The sequence below is a fragment of the Triticum aestivum genome, chromosome 3A, assembly GCF_018294505.1.
Source record: "Triticum aestivum cultivar Chinese Spring chromosome 3A, IWGSC CS RefSeq v2.1, whole genome shotgun sequence".
Taxonomy (NCBI): domain Eukaryota; kingdom Viridiplantae; phylum Streptophyta; class Magnoliopsida; order Poales; family Poaceae; genus Triticum; species Triticum aestivum.
In genome coordinates, this window is record NC_057800.1 from 650,029,461 (window position 1) to 650,050,050 (window position 20,590).

Consider the following 20,590-nt stretch of genomic DNA (forward strand, 5'->3'; position numbering starts at 1 on the left):
TGCCCCTTACACAGACACAACATGAGGGGCAAAAGAGTCTTTTCAGGTGTCATTTAGGCTCAAAATGAATGAAAATGTCATATAGGAAATAAAATTTAGAACTTGCGTCAAATAGGGAAGATTTTTTTTTTTCAATGTCAAATAAGGAAACAGATTTTAAGATAGTATCAAATAAGGAATTTTCTCTATTGTGTATGGGGTAGGTTTGTTTACGATCGCTGGGCGTTGCAACAAAATGGTGACGAGACCTGATTTGGTCAGGGCGTCTGGTTATCCGACACATTATTTAGTTGCAGATGTGCGGGGAGCAGTGGCCCGTGCACCGGCGGCGGGGCAACGCTACGGGTGGCACCACTTCTGCGTCGACGACACCTGCCTACTCTTCACACTCCGGGACCGTCCAGTTGCCACTGCTTTGATGATGATCCATGCCGGCATCTCGCGGTGAGGACGACCCAGTGCTGAACGTTGAGTTGCGCCATTCTCCGGTGATCGAATGGTTCGCGCGGACGTGTTCTTCCTTGAGCGTTGGTTTGGATGTACTCCCTCTGTTCCAAAATAAGTGACTTAACTTTAGTACAAAGTTGAATCACTTATTTTGGAACAGAGGGAGTAAGAGCAATTTTAATGGGGTGACCCAAACGGACGGCGTATTTGTCCGCTTTTTGTTTGTTTCGGTCGATCGCCCGCCCGGCGCCCGCCTAATTTTGCATTTGGGTCGGCAGTGCGCCCAACGCGCCGACCCATGTCCGCATTCAACTTTTAAATAAAAAAGGCCCGCGGCCGATTATGCCAGCGGCCATGTCTCATGCCGGCACCATGCCAGCGCCGGCATACAATGCTGGCTTCAAAAAATACCACAGTTCATGCTGGCGCACTCGCCAGCCGGCCGATACACATGGCAGCACACAAAAAAGGGTGAGCACTTCCCGGAGAGGCGGGAGGCCTGCGGGTAGACGTGGAAGCCGGGGACCGGGTTGCAAGCCGACGCGCGGGGTGAGTCGGGCATCACCATCCGAGGAAACGCCGACGAGCCGGTGCTGGCCGCGGTGACGGCGGCTTGGAGGACGCTGTGCTGGTTAGGGTTTACCCCTAGCATGTAGAGCGCCTCCCTCGTTACCGCGGCAACGCGGGAGTTGGTGAACTCCTGTTGCGCGGCGGCGGCGGCGGCGGTCTCATCCCTCGCGTCCGCGGCGTGCCTCCGGCCCTTCCTCTTGGCCGACTCCCTTGTCTGCTGTTCGGGCGTCAGCGTCTTCTTCGGCTTGGTTGCGGCGGCGGTCTTGCGGGGGGCACGAGGCTTGCCTTTCCCGGAGGGGGCGACGGCGCCGGACGAGGCGAGGGAGACGAGGCCGGCGGCGGCGTCGAGGTCGAGGTCGATGGCGTCCTCCATGACTGGTTGGGGGGCGGGAGCGGGCGCGGGCGGGCGGGAGCGTTTTGGGGGAAAATGGGGGGAAATGATGGTGGTTGCCACCGACCGGCGGGCCCGGGAAGAGGAGTAAGCGTGCGCGCGCGTCCGTCTTGTGTCCGCGCCGACGCAAATCCGGCTCAAAATTGAGCCTGGAATTGGTCGCCCGCGGACGAAAAACGGACGCGCGTCCGTTTAGGTCGGCGCGTTGGGCCGTCACTTTTGTCCGCACCGATCCAAACGGACGCGGACGGACAAAATGGGTCGCCCCATTGGAGTTGCTTTAATAAATTGAATTTTGTGTGAACCAAGATGCTTTTCATTATCTAATGTTGTATGTATAACATGCAGTCCTCTTGCATGGTTGGTTCGAAAGAAGAAAAAAATTGTTCTATAGAGATGAAATGCTTTTATTATCTAATCTGCAGAGCTGCTTACCATCGAGGAAGCATAAACCACACGACCTAGCGTCAATCAATCACAAGCGCACCCATCCATGAACAGTACGAACTAAATCTTGGGAGATGGGAGTGATCCAAACGGCAAAAACGTTACAAGACTGATGCTAAACAGATCATCAAGTCAATACACCACAACCAAAATTCAGATGACCCGACTTGTTTCTCCGTCAGAAAAACATTTCCTCCTGTGCCAAAAACCCTATAGAGCTAACCAGAGTCTTATCTAGCTGACTCAATTGGCCTGCGAGGTGGAAGATGCATCAGGCTGCATGCTCATCGCCAGTTTCATGAGGCTCGCCTTCTGGAACCGAATCATGTCCTGCCGCAGACTTGTTGACATTTGCAGTAGCTTCAGTTGAGCCCCCGTTGCACCAGTCTTGATTAGTGTACACCCGCTGGGTCGACGGACCGGGCTGCATTCATCAGATTGTTAGCGACCGCCTGACCAGTGTACAATGGACGCTGCCCATAAACTCCGGGATGCAACCCTTGCTGTGGGTAGGCCGCAGCGGCATGGCTTGCAAGTTGCTGATAGTTTGCATTGTTAGCAACCGTCTGACCTGTGTACGCTGGCCGGGTCGATGGATACTGCCCATATACAGCAGGCTGCGTTCCTTGCTGCGGGTAGCCTGGACCGCCATGGCTCGCTGGCCGCTGATAGTTTGCATTGTTAGCAACTGCCTGATTGGTATACGCTGGCTGAGTCGATGGATACTGCCCATAGACGGCAGGCAGCATTCCTTGCTGTGGGTAGGCCAAAGCGACATGACTCGCTGGCTGTTGATAGTTTGCATTGTTAGCAACCACATGATCAGTATACGCAGGCTGAGTAGATGGATACTGGCAATAGACACCGGGCTGCATTCCTTGCTGCGGGTAAGCCGATGCAACATGAATGGCTGGCTGTTGATGATAGTTCGCATTGTTAGCAAACGCCTGATCAATGTAACCTGGCTGAGTCGATGGATACTGCGTCACTTGCTGGGTGTAGACCGAAGTGACCTGGCTCGCTGGCTGCTGATGACCACTTGAAGACTGCACGTACCCATGAGTAGCACCAGCAGTTGCACCATAGGGCTGACCATAACAAAGTCCTGGTTGAGGTGGCACGGTTGAGCTCTGTAATGCATATGGCTGCTGGGCTGGAGCTGATCCTTGGTGGTTTGTGCCTGGCATAGGAATACCATAGCCTTGCTGAGCTCCACCAAAAGCAGACTTTCCATAGGGATCTTGCTGTGGAGGGTAAGACTGGTATGCTTGCTGAAAATTCATTGACTGCTGCCCGTGGCACTGCCCATTATACCATTGCACATATGTAAGTTGGCCCGGGGCAGAGTGTTGGTAACTGCTAGTATAACCAACGGGTACTTGCGGGCTCCAGTTGCGGTAGTTTATTGGAGCTTGAGCACCAGTAGGACCTCTAGCCGAGTCGTACATTGGAGCTTGAACGACACTGGGAGGACCTCTAGCTGAGTATGTGTTGTAAGAGGCGTGATATTCGTAACAACCACCCTGATAAGGTGCCTGACCTGTACCGCCGCCTGACATTTGGTTCCAGCCAGTATCCATGCCACCTCTTGATGCAGTCTGCTCAGAATATACACCATCAAGATGGTACTGTGGGTTCTGACAATGCATACCTCCCGGGTAGTTATGACCATTGTTAGAACCCCATTGAGGCGTTCTACCAGGCTCATGCCCACCCATCTGTGAACAGGATATTGGAAACTGAACACACAAAACCACAAGATTATCAGATAGAGAAGACAGATTTAAACATAAGCAAGGGAACTGAAATACACCAAACTAATCTGCTGTAACTAGAAGGAGATATACTTGAATGAGCAGGACTCGCGATTATAGACTACATGAATCTACTTTGATAACTTGCAAAGATTAAAAATGAACAAACATTTACAAGATTTACACAACAAGTTATCATGCATGACAAACTCAAGAGATGTAGTAAAACCTCTACAGGCACAAAATAACCACGATAAAACATGAAGTGTTACTGAGCTGACAGAATAGATATCATTCCTCTAAAAAATAATAAATATATAATAAGCCAATATAGAAAACCCAATAGATGGGCATGTAAAGTTTCCATGGTGAATACTCCAAAAGGCAAGAACTGGCAAGAAGTTTACACAGGAAAAAAGAAGGTTGGCTTAGATTCACTTTATCTGATGCATAATGGAGACACGTAGAATGTCATGTGTACTTCCAAACATGACACAGAACTCTGCAAACATAAGGATGCCAATTGTCGGGTTAAAAATGATTATCAAAGTGATATGCCACTAATGTCACAAGGCATATATCACAGACGTAAGTGGCTTAGGTCTTACCACTGCTGAAGAACAAAGCCCGACTACCATCTTCTGTACAACAGTGGGTGATGGAGAATAATGAATTACTGAACCCAAACATATTATAGAGCTGTATCAGCAATGTGAACCATCATCTAGCCAAAAAAGAACTCTTAAAATAAAGCAATTTAGTTTTGGAATTTATCTTTCTAAGATCCCATGTCATGAACAACCAAAAACGATAAGGCCTTGACATTGTGATCACATAGTTGAAGAGCATACAACTTTCTGCACCGATGGATGGAAAAAATAAATAATACCTATCATATGGTTCATAGCTACCAGGGATATCAATGAAGGTTACAACAGTCAGATGCAAAACTGTCATGGAGATATCATACGATCAACATACATGATAAGTTACAATTTAAACTTATTATGCCTTACAATCAAGTTGGATAGCTAATGCCACGGTCTAATAAAACTCAAATATTTGCTCAATCATGGTAACATAAAAAGTGCAAGCAACATTTCAAAACATAAAGTGCATCTACTCCCTCCGTTCCTAAATACAAGTCTTTTTAGAGATTTCAAATGGACTACCACATACGGATGCATATAGACATATTTTAGAGTGTAGATTCACTCATTTTACTCCGTATGTAGTCACTTGTTGAAATCTCTAGAAAGACCTATATTTAGGAACGGAGGGAGTAGCAAACATGGTTTTTAACTTCATGCAGATCCTACATGTATAAGACTAAAAAAATATGCAGTTCCCCTTAAAATCTTCAAATAGCATACAGAGCAATGTAATAGATTATAGATACAGATATAGATAAGTATCAGAAGCACCTGACTGATGAGTTCTAGGACCATTGTTCTTGCAATCTCTATTTGATTCCAATTCCCAGTAAGTCGTATTTTTCTTTCTGTGAAAAGATCGCCTTCAGGGAGATGTTCCGGGATTAACTACAAAAAACGAGATTAGTTTTCATTTTGAAGTGAATAAAAAACATCCATGCATATAGTTATAGCACTAACCTGAATGTCAGCCCCGGACTTAGTTTTTAGAGCCTTAATGGTCTCACCTCCCTCCCCAATGACGAACTCAGCCTACATATTATGATAAAAGGAAATATATCAGGGCTCTTAAGTAAATTTTATAGCCGAGATATTTTGTTAAGGCTCACCTTGTCATTTGGGACATGGATGTCCACTTGCTCAGCACCAGATTGTGGAGTCCCAAAACTTCTAGCAGCGAGTGTAGATGAATCACCTACATCAACCTGAGAAAGGATATAATTTAATTTGGATCAGCTTCGTCATACTACACAATCTGGATTTTAGCATTTGAGGTGATCTGCAGGCATCTGATAGTTTCCGCAGATTTATCTTCCACATTCAGCTACCAGCTTAGCTTAACCAAATGCAGAACTGGTCTGAAAGTGAATGTCAATTAAAGCTTCTGGGGAATACATGCATAGAAATACCATCTCAATTTATATGACCGAATTCTTGCCTATTGGACCCAATGCCCGTTAAACGATTTTTTCAGAAATTTTGGGCCCAATGCAGCAACTAAAATATGTTTCGAATATTTTGGGCCCAACCAGCAACTAAAATATGTATATTCACACAGAAATAAGCACTGAACAGCATAACTAGGATAAGTAGACAGTACCTTGCTTTGAGGAATTTCAATTTTTCGCGTCACTTCTTGGGTAAGCGCCTCGGCACTCTGCTGTTCTGGTGAGGGCTCATCATCTTCTTGAGGAAGTTCTGAACATTCTTTTGGACCATCTACTTCAGAGCTGCACAGCATGCTTTCATCGACAGGAACCTCCCCATTCACCACTTCTGATGTTTCAGGTCCATGCACTTCAGTTTGAGTAATACCTGGTGCAGATAAGAAAAATTAAACAATCTTATTCATGATAACAATGTAATGTAATACGACAATTGTAACTCATATTCGCTACAAGTCAACAATTATGGCAATTACACAAACAACTCGATGGCAAAATTATTTTTTAACCCCTTTGATTGCTTGCAAAATTGAGCAACAGCACCATATGCAATCCTTGCCCATACCAACTCGACCCTCATTGGCATTGCTCCGAAAAAAATAGCGAATCAGCCTAGAGACAACGCAAAATCTATCACGCCTAGGCATATTGCAAAAATACTACGCGCATCAAACCGAGACGATGTAAAAAACAAAAACGGCGAAAAATATACCTGACCCGTTGCCCTCGCCGTCCCCGTGCGGCCGCTTGGACCCTGTCTCCGCCATCTCCTCCTCCCCTTCTCCTCCCACCCCCGCCCGATCCTCGGCGCCGCCACCACCCTGCTCCGCGTCCATCGGCAGCATCGCCTCCTCCCCTCCTGTCTCGCCAAGCTTCCTCTTATAATCGAGACCGGGTGGAGGCACCGCCCCCTCCTCCGCCATCGGCGTCGGCACGGTCCCGGCCGCCGTTTCCGTAGCCGTGACCGGCGCTGTCGCTTGCGGGGGCTCGCTTGTCCTGGCGCTAGCGTCGGTCTCCGCCATTGGTGGGGTTGGGCTAGGGTTTTGGTTTTGGCGGGAGGACGCGGGGGACTCGTGTAGCGGGGAGGACGGGACTCTGGAAGAGGGAGGCCAGGCGAGACGGGCATCGCTCGTGCCGGCTCGCTCAAGCGCGCGAGCATATGGGCTGGCCCAGGTTCGCGTGTACTACACTGCCTCGTTTTCTTTTCTTTTTTTCACATTTTTATTCCGTTTTTTATTCCATTTTTAAGTTTGTTTACACTGTCAAATACTCCCTCCGTCCAGAAAAAGTTGTCTCCGTGACGTTTTTGCAAAAAACTCCTCCCCAGACTTCCGACATAACCCGCACTCCTCGTCTTCTCCGGTCGACACTCCGCCGCTCCGACACAGGCGCATGGACGCCGGAGCTGCCCTGCGCCGCGCTGCTCTCCTGCTCTCCCGTGTGTCCTCCACCACCGCCGCAGCTGCCTCTTCCGCCGCTCCCTTCTGCCTCGCGCAGAATCCCTGCCTCCCTTGCCTGCCTCCCGAATCTCTCCTCTTTCTCCCCAAAAATCGTTTCTTCTTCCTCCCGCCGCATCTCCTGCTCGTGCCCACCCCGTCCGTCCTAGCGTTGATGGAAGAAGCGTGGCGGGCCCTTGGCTCGGCGGTCGGCTACGCTACCTTCCGCCCCCGCCTCCCCCCGGCGCCGCCGCCCCGGCACCCGTGGTGTGGGGTGCGGCCATGATGGCGCGCTGGGAGACGGTGGCCAAGGAGTCGTCCGTGCAGGCGGTGAGCCGGATCGTGTCCAGCTGCGCCAACTCGACCGGCCTGGCCCCCGTCCACACGTCGTCGACGCCAACGCCGTCATCTCGCTCGCCTCCACCGCGGGCCGGCTGGTCAAGATGCCAGAGGTGTTCGAGGAGGTGCGCGACGCCACAACGCTCTGGAGGCTCGCGCTCCTGCCCACCCCCGTCGAGACCATCGAGCAAGAGAGGTCGAATGTTTACTTTAGCCGGCCCAGACCCTTGTATTGCTGCTTTCATTTGCTGAATAGAGCTTAAACTCTGCACTTTCATGGACTGAAGTTCATTTTTCTTGATGCTCTCTGCATTGCTGTATTCAGTAGGGCCAGCTCGAACCGTGTGCACCAGGAAGAAGGCTAGCTCGAACATTGTTTGGTGAAGCAAGCAGCTGAGCTGGTTTTGTTCTTGTCGCCTTGGATTGTGCAGCGATTGGAGGAGGACTTGCTGCAGAGGAATGGAGTATGAGTACGGATGCTGCTTTCGTTGATCTCAGGTGAGCTTGCTAGACGAGTACAGATGCGTCCTTGGTGATTTTAAAACTACTCTTAGCCATGGAATTTGAGAGAGCAACCACACATTGAAACAACATTGGGCATACAGTATGCTTTGATCTCCAATGTTCAACTACTATTAGCTTGAGATGAACATACAGTATGCTTGACTGTATAACTGTAAATTTGCCTGAACATATGCTTAAGATGAACATACAGTATGCTTGACTGAAATAGTTGTTCATACACCTGGAAATGTTACTATGGGTGAAATTACCATTAAAAAAATGTATAACAATATTTGGAGTATTTATGATGATCAAAGTGTTTCTTACTCAAGTGTAATTGTTGCCTCATCCACCATTTAGTATTCCCTGCTTGACTCAAGCTCAGAATTTAGGAGTAGAATAGAGTAGGCTTCAATTTGTCAGAACTGAATTTTAGTCACTGAAAATATGACAGTGGAGTACTGTTCAAACTGTATTCACTGTCTAAATTTCATTGATGTCAAATTTTATTTATGTGTCAAGTTTGACATCAACTTGACAGATCAAAACCAGACAGAAATTGACAGGTTTTGGAAGAAAATGACAGGTTCTGAACATCAACTTGTCTGAATAATATAGTGTTAATTCTGATTGTTAACAGTAGAATAATACAGTTAATAGCAGTGTAATGGAGTGAGAAATCTTACTGTAAATTCAGTTACTGTAGTTACTGAAACTTCACTGTAAACTTCCAGTACACAAAATTCAGTTATCTTTTTAGTAGGAAAATTTCTGTAACAAATTTCAGAAGCTTGTATTTTCACACATATTGTGCTCTAGCTGATACATCTGCGTGTTCTAGCATTCTCCTTCCAATGCATACCGATATGAAACTTTCTTTTTGTTTAATTTGTTGAGCTATTGCTGCTGTGGTCGGACCCTTCCCCGGACCCTGCGCAAGCGGGAGCTACATGCACCGGGCTGCCCCTCTTTTTTTTATTGCTGCTACTTAATCAAACAATGCATACCGATCTGCTGCTGCTTATGTTTGGGACTTTGGGGTGCTGCATCAATGTGCATCAAACATGATTAAGTTTTTTTTGCTGTGATAATCCAAAATGCTTCAGACTGCTAGATTCAGTTTCTAGTGATAATCCAAAATGCTTCAGACTGCATAAAATGCTTCGTTTGCTGTGATAATCCGAAATGCTTCTTTTGAGTACAGTAGCTGTCAAATTTAGCCTATCTTGAGCTTGGGCTTGAGAGCTTCTTTAGCAAGATCACTGAATGCAGTGTACTCCGCTGGAGCTTCTTTAGCCTATCTTGAGCTTGAGCTTGGGAGCTATCTTGAGCTTGTGAGTATATTTGTACGTTTGCTCACAATGGTGTACTGAAAATTGCAAGTTATATAGTGTAGTGTTTTGTAAATTCAGACTAGATTTGAGCAAGATAAATTTTACTGTTATGATTGATAAAGAAAACTTTAGTGTTATTTAGATTCAGTGCAAGTAAAGGAAAATTTAATAAAAAAATTCACTGTCAAAACTGAAACATGCAGGATGTGGTATTAATGTAGTGTTATGCATTTCTTTATCAATCATCCTGATGCCGTCGTGTGGACATGTGGTAGCACTGAATAATGAATTTGTGTTAACAATGAATTTGAGGACATGTGGATACTGAATTTGTGTGGACATGTGCTAGCATTTTCTTTATCAATCATTGGTTCATGTAAGTACTATAGACCTTCTACATATAATCTGAATATATAGAAGCATGTCTTTATCAATCATTTTCTTCTCTAGAGGAGTAACATTGCCTCATCAATGGTGAGATAAACAGTGGTATTGGATATTTTCAGTAGAATCACTAATGGAGATAATGGATAGTGCAAAGGCCAATATGATCTTCTTATTTAACTAATCACCAAGACATCCCCTAGTTAGTCTTGAGGAATCTGGTGGAATCATATTGCTTGTTTCCAAAATAAATTGATTGATTGTGCACTAAAAATTGATTGATTTTTTTAGCAAATTTAGATATGTTTATTTGTTGTTAGAAGAATCTTTGACTAGTTGCAAGACAAATTCCTGATCTGTTATTTTTTAACTTTGCAAATAATCTATTTCATTTAAACTACAGTTGTACAACAATGAAGCAAATAATCTACTGCAGTTTGATCTACTGCAAATTACCGAATCAATTGACAGCTACTCCTGGTTATCAATTTGATCTTCATTTGCATAAACCTGGTTGGTGCTTGCACTATTTACTGAAAATAAACCATTATTTACTGAAGATAAACCTGGTTGACCTTCATTTGCATAAACCTGGTTTGTGCTTGCACTATTTACTGGAAATAAACCATTATTTACTGAAGTTAAACCTGGTTGATCTTCATTTGCATAACTTGGTTGAGTATTACAGAGCAATTGACAGCAAATTGATCTGGTTGGAATTCAGATAGCAATAGTAACAGTTAACTGAACTTCTTTTTTTGTAACATTTCTTCAGAGGACATGATCAATTGTGTTTCAAATTACAGAGCAAGAAAGGTCCGGCACTAGAGATGAAAAAGCAAGGAGCCTTGTACTTCTTCTCACCGACAGCAGCACGAGCAGGGGACCTCCGGCGACAGCACACCAGCAGGTGACCTCCGGGCGGCTACACGAGCAAGGGACCAGTAGGAACTTGCAGAGCAGCAGGGGAAAGAGCTCGAGCTTGAGGTCCAGGACGAGCTTGAGGGAGCTCGAGGTCCAGGCGCGGCCGGAACTCGCGGTTGAGGCGCTCGAGACCCAGGCGCGCACAGGTCCTGGCCGACGGCGGCACAGATCCTGGGTGGCGGAGGGGATATCGGCCGCGCAGGCCTGGCGGCGGCGGCCCAGGTCCTAGGTGGCGGAGGAGCACGTCCTGCGTAGCGGCGGAGCAAGCAATTGGGTGGTGCAGGTCCTGGGTGGCGGAGGACCACGTACTTGGCGGCGGCGGAGCAAGCAATTGGGCGGCACATGACCTGGGTGTCGGAGGAGCACGTCCTGGGCGGCGACGGAGCAAGAAATTGGGCGGCGCGGGTCCTGGGCGGCGGAGGAGCAAGCCCTGGGCAGCGCCGGCGTAGGCCCCCGGCGGCGACTTGCCCTGGCGACGCGCGCGGGTGACGGACAGAGGAAGAATGAAGGAAAAGGCGACCTGTTTGTAACAGATTTTAAGTTATGATGGCGTTTTTGCAAAATTCGCAGTACACTAAGTTGTGGACAACTTTTTCCGGACGGAGGGAGTAGTATAAACATATACTCCCTTCATTCCAAAATAGATGATTCAACTTTGTATTAACTTTATACAAAATTGAGTCATCTATTTTGAAACGGAGGGAGTATATTACAAAAATATACTTTACATAATATTTAGAAAAATGGCAATCGTGCATTTAATTTTTTTAAAGTATTTGAAAAATGTTGAACAAGTATTTGAAAAAATGTTAATCATGTATATAAGAATGTAGAATGAAAAAGAAAAGGAAACAAAAAAATCAAATAAATGAAAACCCAAAAATAGAGAAGAAAAAAGAAAACCAAATAGAAAATGGAGAAGAAAAATGAAAAAGCAAACAAAAAACAAAGAAAACCAAAAGAAAACTGAATAAAATAGAAAAAACGGAGGAGAGAAAAAAGCTCTTTGACCTCAAGTAGGTCGCGCCCTACAGTTCATCACGAACTCCACACATAGCGCAGTGGCTAGCGTCGCCATAAACTATCCCTTCGAACTCGCGTAAAGCGAGAAATAGCACTCGTGAGGCGAAACAATTGCGAGCTCGGAAGAGACGGTGGGTTTTGGGTCATGAACCAGTTGATGGCGGCAGAACTGGGCTTTTATTACAGAAAGTTGGACTGGGACGCAACTAAACGTGTCCTGGACATCTGGGTCCAGTTTACTTTAGGCCTAGTATATGACGGCCTTAATGTGGCCTTTGAAAAAAGAGTTAATTTATACCATTGTCTAAAAAAAAGTTATTTTGATACCGCCCTAAAATGGAGGTGATCCAAATTTCTATATTTAAATGGTTGTAGTGTGAAAAATTCTTTTATATTATGGGACGAAGGGAGCAGTTGCTACTAACCTATTTTTTAACTTGCAAGCATGTCACCTCATCCTTCGCAAAAAAACCATGACACCTCATCATGCATCATCCATATAAAAAGGAACACTTTAACATGCAATCATAAATAGGAAAAATCTCACCTCCATATGAAAACATGCATTAAATTTTTCATTCTATTATGCTATTTATACTTAACAAATATTGACGAATATACAAAATCAAACACAATAAATTATTTTTGTATTTTCCAGATTCTATTCTTGTATTATTCATGTTTCATATAATTAAATCCCATTCAAAATACTGCAAAATATCGCAATAACGTATGGAGTATCTTATAGTATACCTAAGTAGTTGATCCTCACTAAGTTCTATTTTATCTCAATATGCACACATGCCATTGTTGGGGAACGTAGTACACGCAAGATCATGGTGATGCATAGCAACGAGAGGGGAGAGTATTGTCTACGTACCCTCGTAGACCGGCAACGGAAGTGTTGACACAACGTAGATGAAGTAGTCGTACGTCTTCCTGATCCGACCAATACAAGTACCGAACGTACGGCACCTCCGAGTTCTGCACACGTTTAGCTCGATGACGATCCCCGGACTCTGATCCAGCAAAATGTCGGGGAAGAGTTCCGTCAGCACGATGGCGTGGTGATGATCTTGATGTTCTACCGTTGCAGGGCTTCGCCTAAGCACCGCTACAATATTATCGATGAGTATGGTGGAAGGGGGCACCGCACACGGCTAAGAAAACGATCACGAGGATCAACTTGTGTGTCTAGAGGTGCCCCCTGCCCCCGTATATAAAGGAGCAAGGGGGGAGGCCGGCCGGCCCTAGGGCGCGCCAAGGAGGAGGAGTCCTCCTCTTTCCTACTCCTACTAGGAGGGGAAAGGAAGGGGGAGAGGGAGAAGGAAAGGGGGGCGATGCCCCCCTTCTCCTAGTCCAATTCGGACCAGAGGGGGAGGGGGCGCGCGGCCCACCCTGGCCGCCCCTCTCTCTCCACTAGGGCCCATAAGGCCCATTACTTCTCCGGGGGGGTTCCGGTAACCCTCCGGCACTTCGATTTTCTCCGAAATCACCCGGAACACTTCTGGTGTCCGAATATAGCCATCCAATATATCAATCTTTATGTCTCGACCATTTCGAGACTCCTCGTCATGTCCGTGATCACATCCGGGACTCCGAACAAACTTCGGTACATCAAAATATATAAACTCATAATGAAACTGTCATCGTAACGTTAAGCGTGCGGACCCTACGGGTTCGAGAACAATGTAGACATGACCGAGACATGTCTCCGGTCAATAACCAATAGCAGAACCTGGATGCTCATATTGGATCCCACATATTCTACGAAGATCTTTATCGGTCTGACCGCATAACAACATACTTTGTTCCCTTTGTCATCGGTATGTTACTTGCCCGAGATTCGATCGTCGGTATCTCAATACATAGTTCAATCTCGTTACCAGCAAGTCTCTTTATTCGTTTCGTAATACATCATCTCGCAACTAACTCATTAGTTGCAATGCTTGCAAGGCTTATGTGATGTGCATTACCGAGAGGGCCCAGAGATACCTCTCCGACAATCGGAGTGACAAATCCTAATCTCGAAATACGCCAACCCAACATGTACCTTTGGAGACACCTGTAGAGCTCCTTTATAATCACCCAGTTACGTTGTGAAGTTTGGTAGCACACAAAGTGTTCCTCCGGCAAACGGGAGTTGCATAATCTCATAGTCATAGGAACATGTATAAGTCATGAAGAAAGCAATAGCAACATACTAAACGATCGGGTGCTAAGCTAATGGAATGGGTCATGTCAATCACATCATTCTCCTAATGACGTGATCCCGTTAATCAAATGACAACACATGTCTATGGTTAGGAAACATAACCATCTTTGATTAACAAGCTAGTCAAGTAGAGGCACACTAGTGACGTTTAGTTTGTCTATGTATTCACACAAGTATTATGTTTCCGGATAATACAATTCTAGCATGAATAATAAACATTTATCATGATATAAGGAAATAAAATAATAACTTTATTATTGCCTCTAGGGCATATTTCCTTCAGTCTCCCACTTGCACTAGAGTCAATAATCTAGATTACACAGTAATGATTCTAACACCCATGGAGCTTTGGTGTTGATCATGTTTTGCTCGTGGAAGAGGCTTAGTCAACGGGTCTGCTACATTCAGATCCGTATGTATCTTGCAAACCTCTATGTATTCCACCTGGACTAGATCCCGGATGGAATTGAAGCGTCTCTTGATGTGCTTGGTTCTCTTGTGAAATCTGGATTCCTTTGCCAAGGCAATTGCACCAGTATTATCACAAAAGATTTTCATTGGTCCCGATGCACTAGGTATGACACCTAGATCAGATATGAACTCCTTCATCCAGACTCCTTCGTTTGCTGCTTCCGAAGTAGCTATGTACTCCACTTCACATGTAGATCCCGCCACAACGCTTTGTTTATAACTGCACCAACTGACAGCTCCACCGTTTAATGTAAACACGTATCTGGTTTGTGATTTAGAATCGTCCGGATCAGTGTCAAATCTTGCATCAACATAACCATTTACGATGAGCTCTTTGTCACCTTCATATACGAGAAACATATCCTTAGTCCTTTTCAGGTATTTCAGGATGTTTTTGACCGCTGTCCAGTGATCCACTCCTGGATTACTTTGGTACCTCCCTGCTAGACTTATAGCAAGACACACATCAGGTCTGGTACACAGCATTGCATACATGATAGAGCCTATGGCTGAAGCATAGGGAACATCTTTCATTTTCTCCCTATCTTCTGCATTGGTCGGGCATTGAGTCTTACTCAATTTCACACCTTGTAACACAGGCAAGAATCCTTTCTTTGCTTGATCCATTTTGAACTTCTTCAAAATTTTGTCAAGGTATGTGCTTTGTGAAAGTCCAATTAAGCATCTTGATCTATCTTTATAGATCTTAATGCCCAATATGTAAGCAGCTTCACCGAGGTCTTTCATTGAAAAACTCTTATTCAAGTATCCCTTTATGCTATCCAGAAATTCTATATCATTTCCGATTAGTAATATGTCATCTACATATAATATCAGAAATGCTACAGAGCTCCCACTCACTTTCTTGTAAATACAGGCTTCTCCAAAAGTCTGTACAAAACCAAATGCTTTGATCACACTATCAAAGCATTTATTCCAACTCCGAGAGGCTTGCACACTTTGTTAGCTCCCTTTGGATCGACAAAACCTTCTAGTTGCATCATATACAACTCTTCTTCCAGAAATCCATTCAGGAATGCAGTTTTGACATCCATCTGCCAAATTTCATAATCATAAAATGCGGCAATTACTAACATGATTCGGACAGACTTAAGCATCGCTACGGGTAAGAAGGTCTCATCATAGTCAATCCCTTGAACTTGTCGAAAACCTTTTGCGACAAGTCTAGCTTTGTAGACAGTAACATTACCATCAGCGTCAGTCTTCTTCTTGAAGATCCATTTATTCTCAATTGCTTGCCGATCTTTGGGGAAGTCAACCAAAGTCCACACTTTGTTCTCATACATGGATCCCATCTCAGATTTCATGGCTTCAAGCCATTTTGCGGAATCTGGGCTCACCATCGCTTCTCCATAGTTCGTAGGTTCATCATGATCTAGTAGCATGACTTCCAGAACAGGATTACCGTACCACTCTGGTGCGGATCTTACTCTGGTTGATCTACGAGGTTCAGTAGTATCTTGTTCTGAAGTTTCATGATCATCATCATTAGCTTCCTCACTAATTGGTGTAGGTGTCACAGAAACCGGTTTCTGTGATGTATTACTTTCCAATAAGGGAGAAGGTACAGTTACCTCATCAAATTCTACTTTCCTCCCACTCACTTCTTTCGAGAGAAACTCCTTCTCTAGAAAGTTTTCGAATTTAGCAACAAAAGTCTTGCCTTCGGATCTGTGATAGAAGGTGTATCCAATAGTTTCCTTTGGATATCCTATGAAGACACATTACTCCGATTTGAGTTCAAGCTTATCAGGTTGAAGTTTTTTCACATAAGCATCGCAGCCCCAAACTTTCAGAAACGACAACTTTGGTTTCTTGCCAAACCACAGTTCATAAGGCGTCGTCTCAACGGATTTTAATGGTGCCCTATTTAACGTGAATGCGGCCGTCTCTAAAGCATAACCCCAAAATGATAGCGGTAAATCAGTAAGAGACATCATAGATCGCACCATATCTAGTAAAGTACGATTACGACGTTCGGACACACCATTACGCTGTGGTGTTCCAGGTGGCGTGAGTTGCGAAACTATTCCATTGTTTCAAATGTACACCAAACTCGTAACTCAAATATTCTCCTCCACGATCAGACCGTAGGAATTTTATTTTCTTGTTACGATGATTTTCAACTTCACTCTGAAATTCTTTGAACTTTTCAAATGTTTCAGACTTATGTTTCATTAAGTAGATATACCCATATCTGCTTAAGTCATTTGTGAAGGTGAGAAAATAACGATATCTGCCACGAGCCTCAATATTCATCGGACCACATACATCTGTATATATGGTTTCCAACAAATCTGTTGCTCTCTCCATAGTACCGGAGAACGGCGTTTTAGTCATCTTGCCCATGAGGCACGGTTCGCAAGTACCAAGTGATTCATAATCAAGTGGTCCCAAAAGTCCATCAATATGGAGTTTCTTCATGCGCTTTACACCGATATGACATAAACGACAGTGCCACAAATAAGTTGCACTATCATTATCAACTCTGCATCTTTTGGCTTCAACATTATGAATATGTGTGTTACTACTATCGAGATTTAATAAGAATAGACCACTCTTCAAGGGTGCATGACCATAAAAGATATTACTCATATAAATAGAACAACCATTATTCTCTCATTTAAATGAATAACCGTCTCGCATCAAACAAGATCCATATATAATGTTCATGCTTAACGCTGGCACCAAATAACAATTATTTAGGTCTAATACTAATCTCGAAGGTAGATGTAGAGGTAGCGTGCCGACTGCGATCACATTGACTTTGAAACCATTTCCCACGCGCATCGTCACCTCGTCCTTAGCCAATCTTCTCTTAATCCGTAGTCCCTGTTTCGATTTGCAAATATTAGCAACAGAACCAGTATCAAATATGCAGGTGCTACTGCGAGCATTAGTAAGGTACACATCAATAACATGTATATCACATATACCTTTGTTCACCTTGCCATCCTTCTTATCCGCCAAATACTTGGGGCAGTTCCGCTTCCAGTGACCAGTCTGCTTGCAGTAGAAGCACTCAGTTTCAGGCTTAGGTCCAGATTTGGGTTTCTTCTCCTGAGCAGCAACTTGCTTGCTGTTCTTTTTGAAGTTCCCCTTCTTCTTTCCTTTGCCCTTTTTCTTAAAACTAGTGGTCTTGTTGACCATCAACACTTGATGCTCCTTTTTGATTTCTACCTCCACAGCTTTCAGCATTGCGAAGAGCTCGGGAATTGTCTTATTCATCCCTTGCATATTATAGTTCATCACGAAGCTCTTGTAGCTAGGTGGAAGTGATTGAAGAATTCTGTCAATGACGCAATCATCTGGAAGATTAACTCCCAATTGAATCAAGTGATTATTATACCCAGACATTTTGAGTATATGCTCACTAACAGAACTGTTCTCCTCCATCTTGCAGCTGTAGAACTTATTGGAGACTTCATATCTCTCAATCCGGGCATTTGCTTAAAATATTTAACTTCAACTCCTGGAACATCTCATATGCTCCATGACGTTCAAAACGTCGTTGAAGTCCCGATTCTAAGCCGTAAAGCATGGCACACTGAACTATCGAGTAGTCATCAGCTTTGCTCTGCCAGACGTTCATAACATCTGGTGTTGCTCCAGCAGCAGGCCTGGCACCCAGCGGTGCTTCCAGGACGTAATTCTTCTGTGCAGCAATGAGGATAATCCTCAAGTTACGGACCTAGTCCGTGTAATTGCTACCATCATCTTTCAACTTTGCTTTCTGAAGGAACGCATTAAAATTCAACGGAACAACAACACGGGCCATCTATCTACAATCAAACATAAATAAGCAAGATACTATCAGGTACTAAGTTCATGATAAATTTAAGTTCGATTAATCATATTACTAAAGAACTCCCACTTAGATAGACATCCCTCTAATCCTCTAAGTGATCACGTGATCCAAATCAACTAAACCATGTCCGATCATCACGTGAGATGGAGTAGTTTCATTGGTGAACATCACTATGTTGATCATATCTACTATATGATTCACGCTCGACCTTTTGATCTCCGTGTTCCGAGGCCATATCTGTATATGCTTGGCTCGTCAAGTATAACTTGAGTATTCCGCGTGTGCAACTATTTTGCACCCGTTGTATTTGAACGTAGAGCCTATCACACCCGATCATCACGTGGTGTCTCAGCACGAAGAACTTTCGCAACGGTGCATACTCAGGGAGAACACTTCTTGATAATTAGTGAGAGATCATCTTAAAATGCTACCGTCAATCAAAGCAAGATAAGATGCATAAAAGATAAACATCACATGCAATCAATATAAGTGATATGATATGGCCATCATCATCTTGTGCTTGTGATCTCCATCTTCGAAGCACCGTCATGATCACCATCGTCACCGGCGCAACACCTTGATCATTATCGTAGCATCGTTGTCGTCTCGCCAATTTTATGCTTCCACGACTATCGCTACCGCTTAGTGATAAAGTAAAGCATTACAGCGCAATTGCATTGCATACAATAAAGCGACAACCATATGGCTCCTGCCAGTTGCCGATAACTCGGTTACAAAACATGGTCATCTCATACAATAAAATTTAGCATCATGTCTTGACCATATCACATCACAACATGCCCTGCAAAAACAAGTTAGACGTCCTCTACTTTGTTTGTTGCAAGTTTTACGTGGCTGCTACGGGTTTAAGAAAGAACCAATCTTACCTACGCATCAAAATCACAACGATAGTTTGTCAAGTTGGTGATGTTTTAACCTTCACAAGGACCGGGCGTAGCCACAGTCGGTTCAACTAAAGTTGGAGAAACTGACACCCGCCAGCCACCTGTGTGCAAAGCACGTCGGTAGAACCAGTCTCGCGTAAGCGTACGCGTAATGTCGGTCCGGGCCGCTTCATCCAACAATACCGCCGAACCAAAGTATGACATGCTGGTAAGAAGTATGGCTTATATTGCCCACAACTCACTTGTGTTCTACTCGTGCACAACATCAACACATAAAACCTAGACTCTGATACCATTGTTGGGGAATGTAGTAATTTCAAAAAAATTCCTACGCACACGCAAGATCATGGTGATGCATAGCAACGAGAGGGGAGAGTATTGTCTATGTACCCTCGTAGACCGGCAACGGAAGTGTTGACACAACATAGAGGAAGTAGTCATACGTCTTCCCGATCCGACCAATCCAAGTACCGAACGTACGGCACCTCCGAGTTCTGCACACGTTCAGCTCGATGATGATCCCCGGACTCTGATCCAGCAAAGTGTCGGGAAAGAGTTTCGTCAGCACGACGGCATGGTGACGATCTTGATGTTCTACCATCGCAGGGCTTCGCCTAAGCACCGCTACAATATTATCGAGGAGTATGGTGGAAGGGGGCACCGCACACGGCTAAGAAAACGATCACGAGGATCAACTTGTGTGTCTAGAGGTGCCCCTCTGCCCCCGTATATAAAGGAGCAAGGGGGGAGGCCGGCCGGCCCTAGGGCACGCCAAGGAGGAGGAGTCCTCCTAGTAGGAGTAGGACTCCCCTCTTTCCTACTCCTACTAGGAGGGGAAAGGAAGGGGGAGAGGGAGAAGGAAAGGGGGGGCGCCGCCCCCCTTCTCCTAGTCCAATTCGGACCAGAGGGGGAGGGGGCGCGCGGCCCACCCTGGCCGCCCCTCTCTCTCCACTAGGGCCCATAAGGCCCATTACTTCTCCCGGGGGGGGGGGGTTCCGGTAACCCTCCGGCACTCCGGTTTTCTCCGACATCACCCGGAACACTTCCGGTGTCCGAATATAGCCGTCCAATATATCAATCTTTATGTCTCGACCATTTCGAGACTCCTCGTCATGTCCGTGATCACATCCGGGACTCCGAACAAACTTCGGTACATCAAAATATATAAACTCATAATGAAACTGTCATCGTAATGTTAAGCGTGCGGACCCTACGGGTTCGAGAACAATGTAGACATGACCGAGACATGTCTCCGGTCAATAACCAATAGTGGAACCTGGATGCTCATATTGGCTCCCACATATTCTACGAAGATCTTTATCGGTCAGACCGCATAACAACATACTTTGTTCCCTTTGTCATCGGTATGTTACTTGCCCGAGATTCGATCATCGGTATCTCAATACATAGTTCAATCTCGTTACCAGCAAGTCTCTTTACTTGTTTCGTAATACATCATCTCGCAACTAACTCATTAGTTGCAATGCTTGCAAGGCTTATGTGATGTGCATTACCGAGA

General features: G+C 45.0%; 2 protein-coding genes across 3 annotated transcripts; one reads left to right on the top strand and one right to left on the bottom strand.

The window, feature by feature from the left end:
- Positions 1–1,885: 1,885 nt before the first annotated feature.
- Positions 1,886–6,895, bottom strand: LOC123062930 (uncharacterized). Its single transcript, XM_044486624.1, has 6 exons — positions 6,420–6,895; positions 5,863–6,077; positions 5,372–5,467; positions 5,223–5,294; positions 5,034–5,150; positions 1,886–3,594 (listed from the first exon to the last, which is right to left on the bottom strand). The coding sequence occupies exons 1-6, from the start codon at positions 6,727–6,729 to the stop codon at positions 2,248–2,250; spliced, it is 2,157 nt and encodes a 718-aa protein (XP_044342559.1). The 5' UTR covers positions 6,730–6,895; the 3' UTR covers positions 1,886–2,247.
- Positions 6,896–6,973: 78 nt separating this feature from the next.
- LOC123062929 (uncharacterized) lies at positions 6,974–11,357 on the top strand. 2 transcript variants are annotated; one of them, XR_006429959.1, is made up of 3 exons: positions 6,974–7,678; positions 7,808–7,980; positions 10,511–11,351. XR_006429959.1 is itself a non-coding variant. In XM_044486623.1 (2 exons), the coding sequence occupies exons 1-2, from the start codon at positions 7,959–7,961 to the stop codon at positions 10,855–10,857; spliced, it is 369 nt and encodes a 122-aa protein (XP_044342558.1). In that variant the 5' UTR covers positions 7,691–7,958; the 3' UTR covers positions 10,858–11,357. The 2 variants fall into 2 exon arrangements, 1 of the variants encoding a protein (XP_044342558.1); XM_044486623.1 differs by lacking the exon at positions 6,974–7,678 and having other exon boundaries at positions 7,691–7,980; positions 10,511–11,357.
- Positions 11,358–20,590: the final 9,233 nt, after the last annotated feature.

What these genes read in the sequence shown, in the direction of transcription:
- LOC123062930 (XM_044486624.1), bottom strand. Translation starts at nt 6,729, where the DNA reads ATGGCGGAGACCGACGCTAGCGCCAGGACAAGCGAGCCCCCGCAAGCG. An exon ending in CGGCGAGGGCAACGGGTCAG is followed by an intron (nt 6,078 to 6,419) that starts GTATATTTTTCG and finishes TATCTGCACCAG; the next exon opens with GTATTACTCAAACTGAAGTG. An exon ending in AGTCCGGGGCTGACATTCAG is followed by an intron (nt 5,151 to 5,222) that starts GTTAGTGCTATA and finishes CGTTTTTTGTAG; the next exon opens with TTAATCCCGGAACATCTCCC.
- LOC123062929 (XM_044486623.1), top strand. Translation starts at nt 7,959, where the DNA reads ATGCTGCTTTCGTTGATCTCAG. An exon ending in GCTGCTTTCGTTGATCTCAG is followed by an intron (nt 7,981 to 10,510) that starts GTGAGCTTGCTA and finishes TTCAAATTACAG; the next exon opens with AGCAAGAAAGGTCCGGCACT.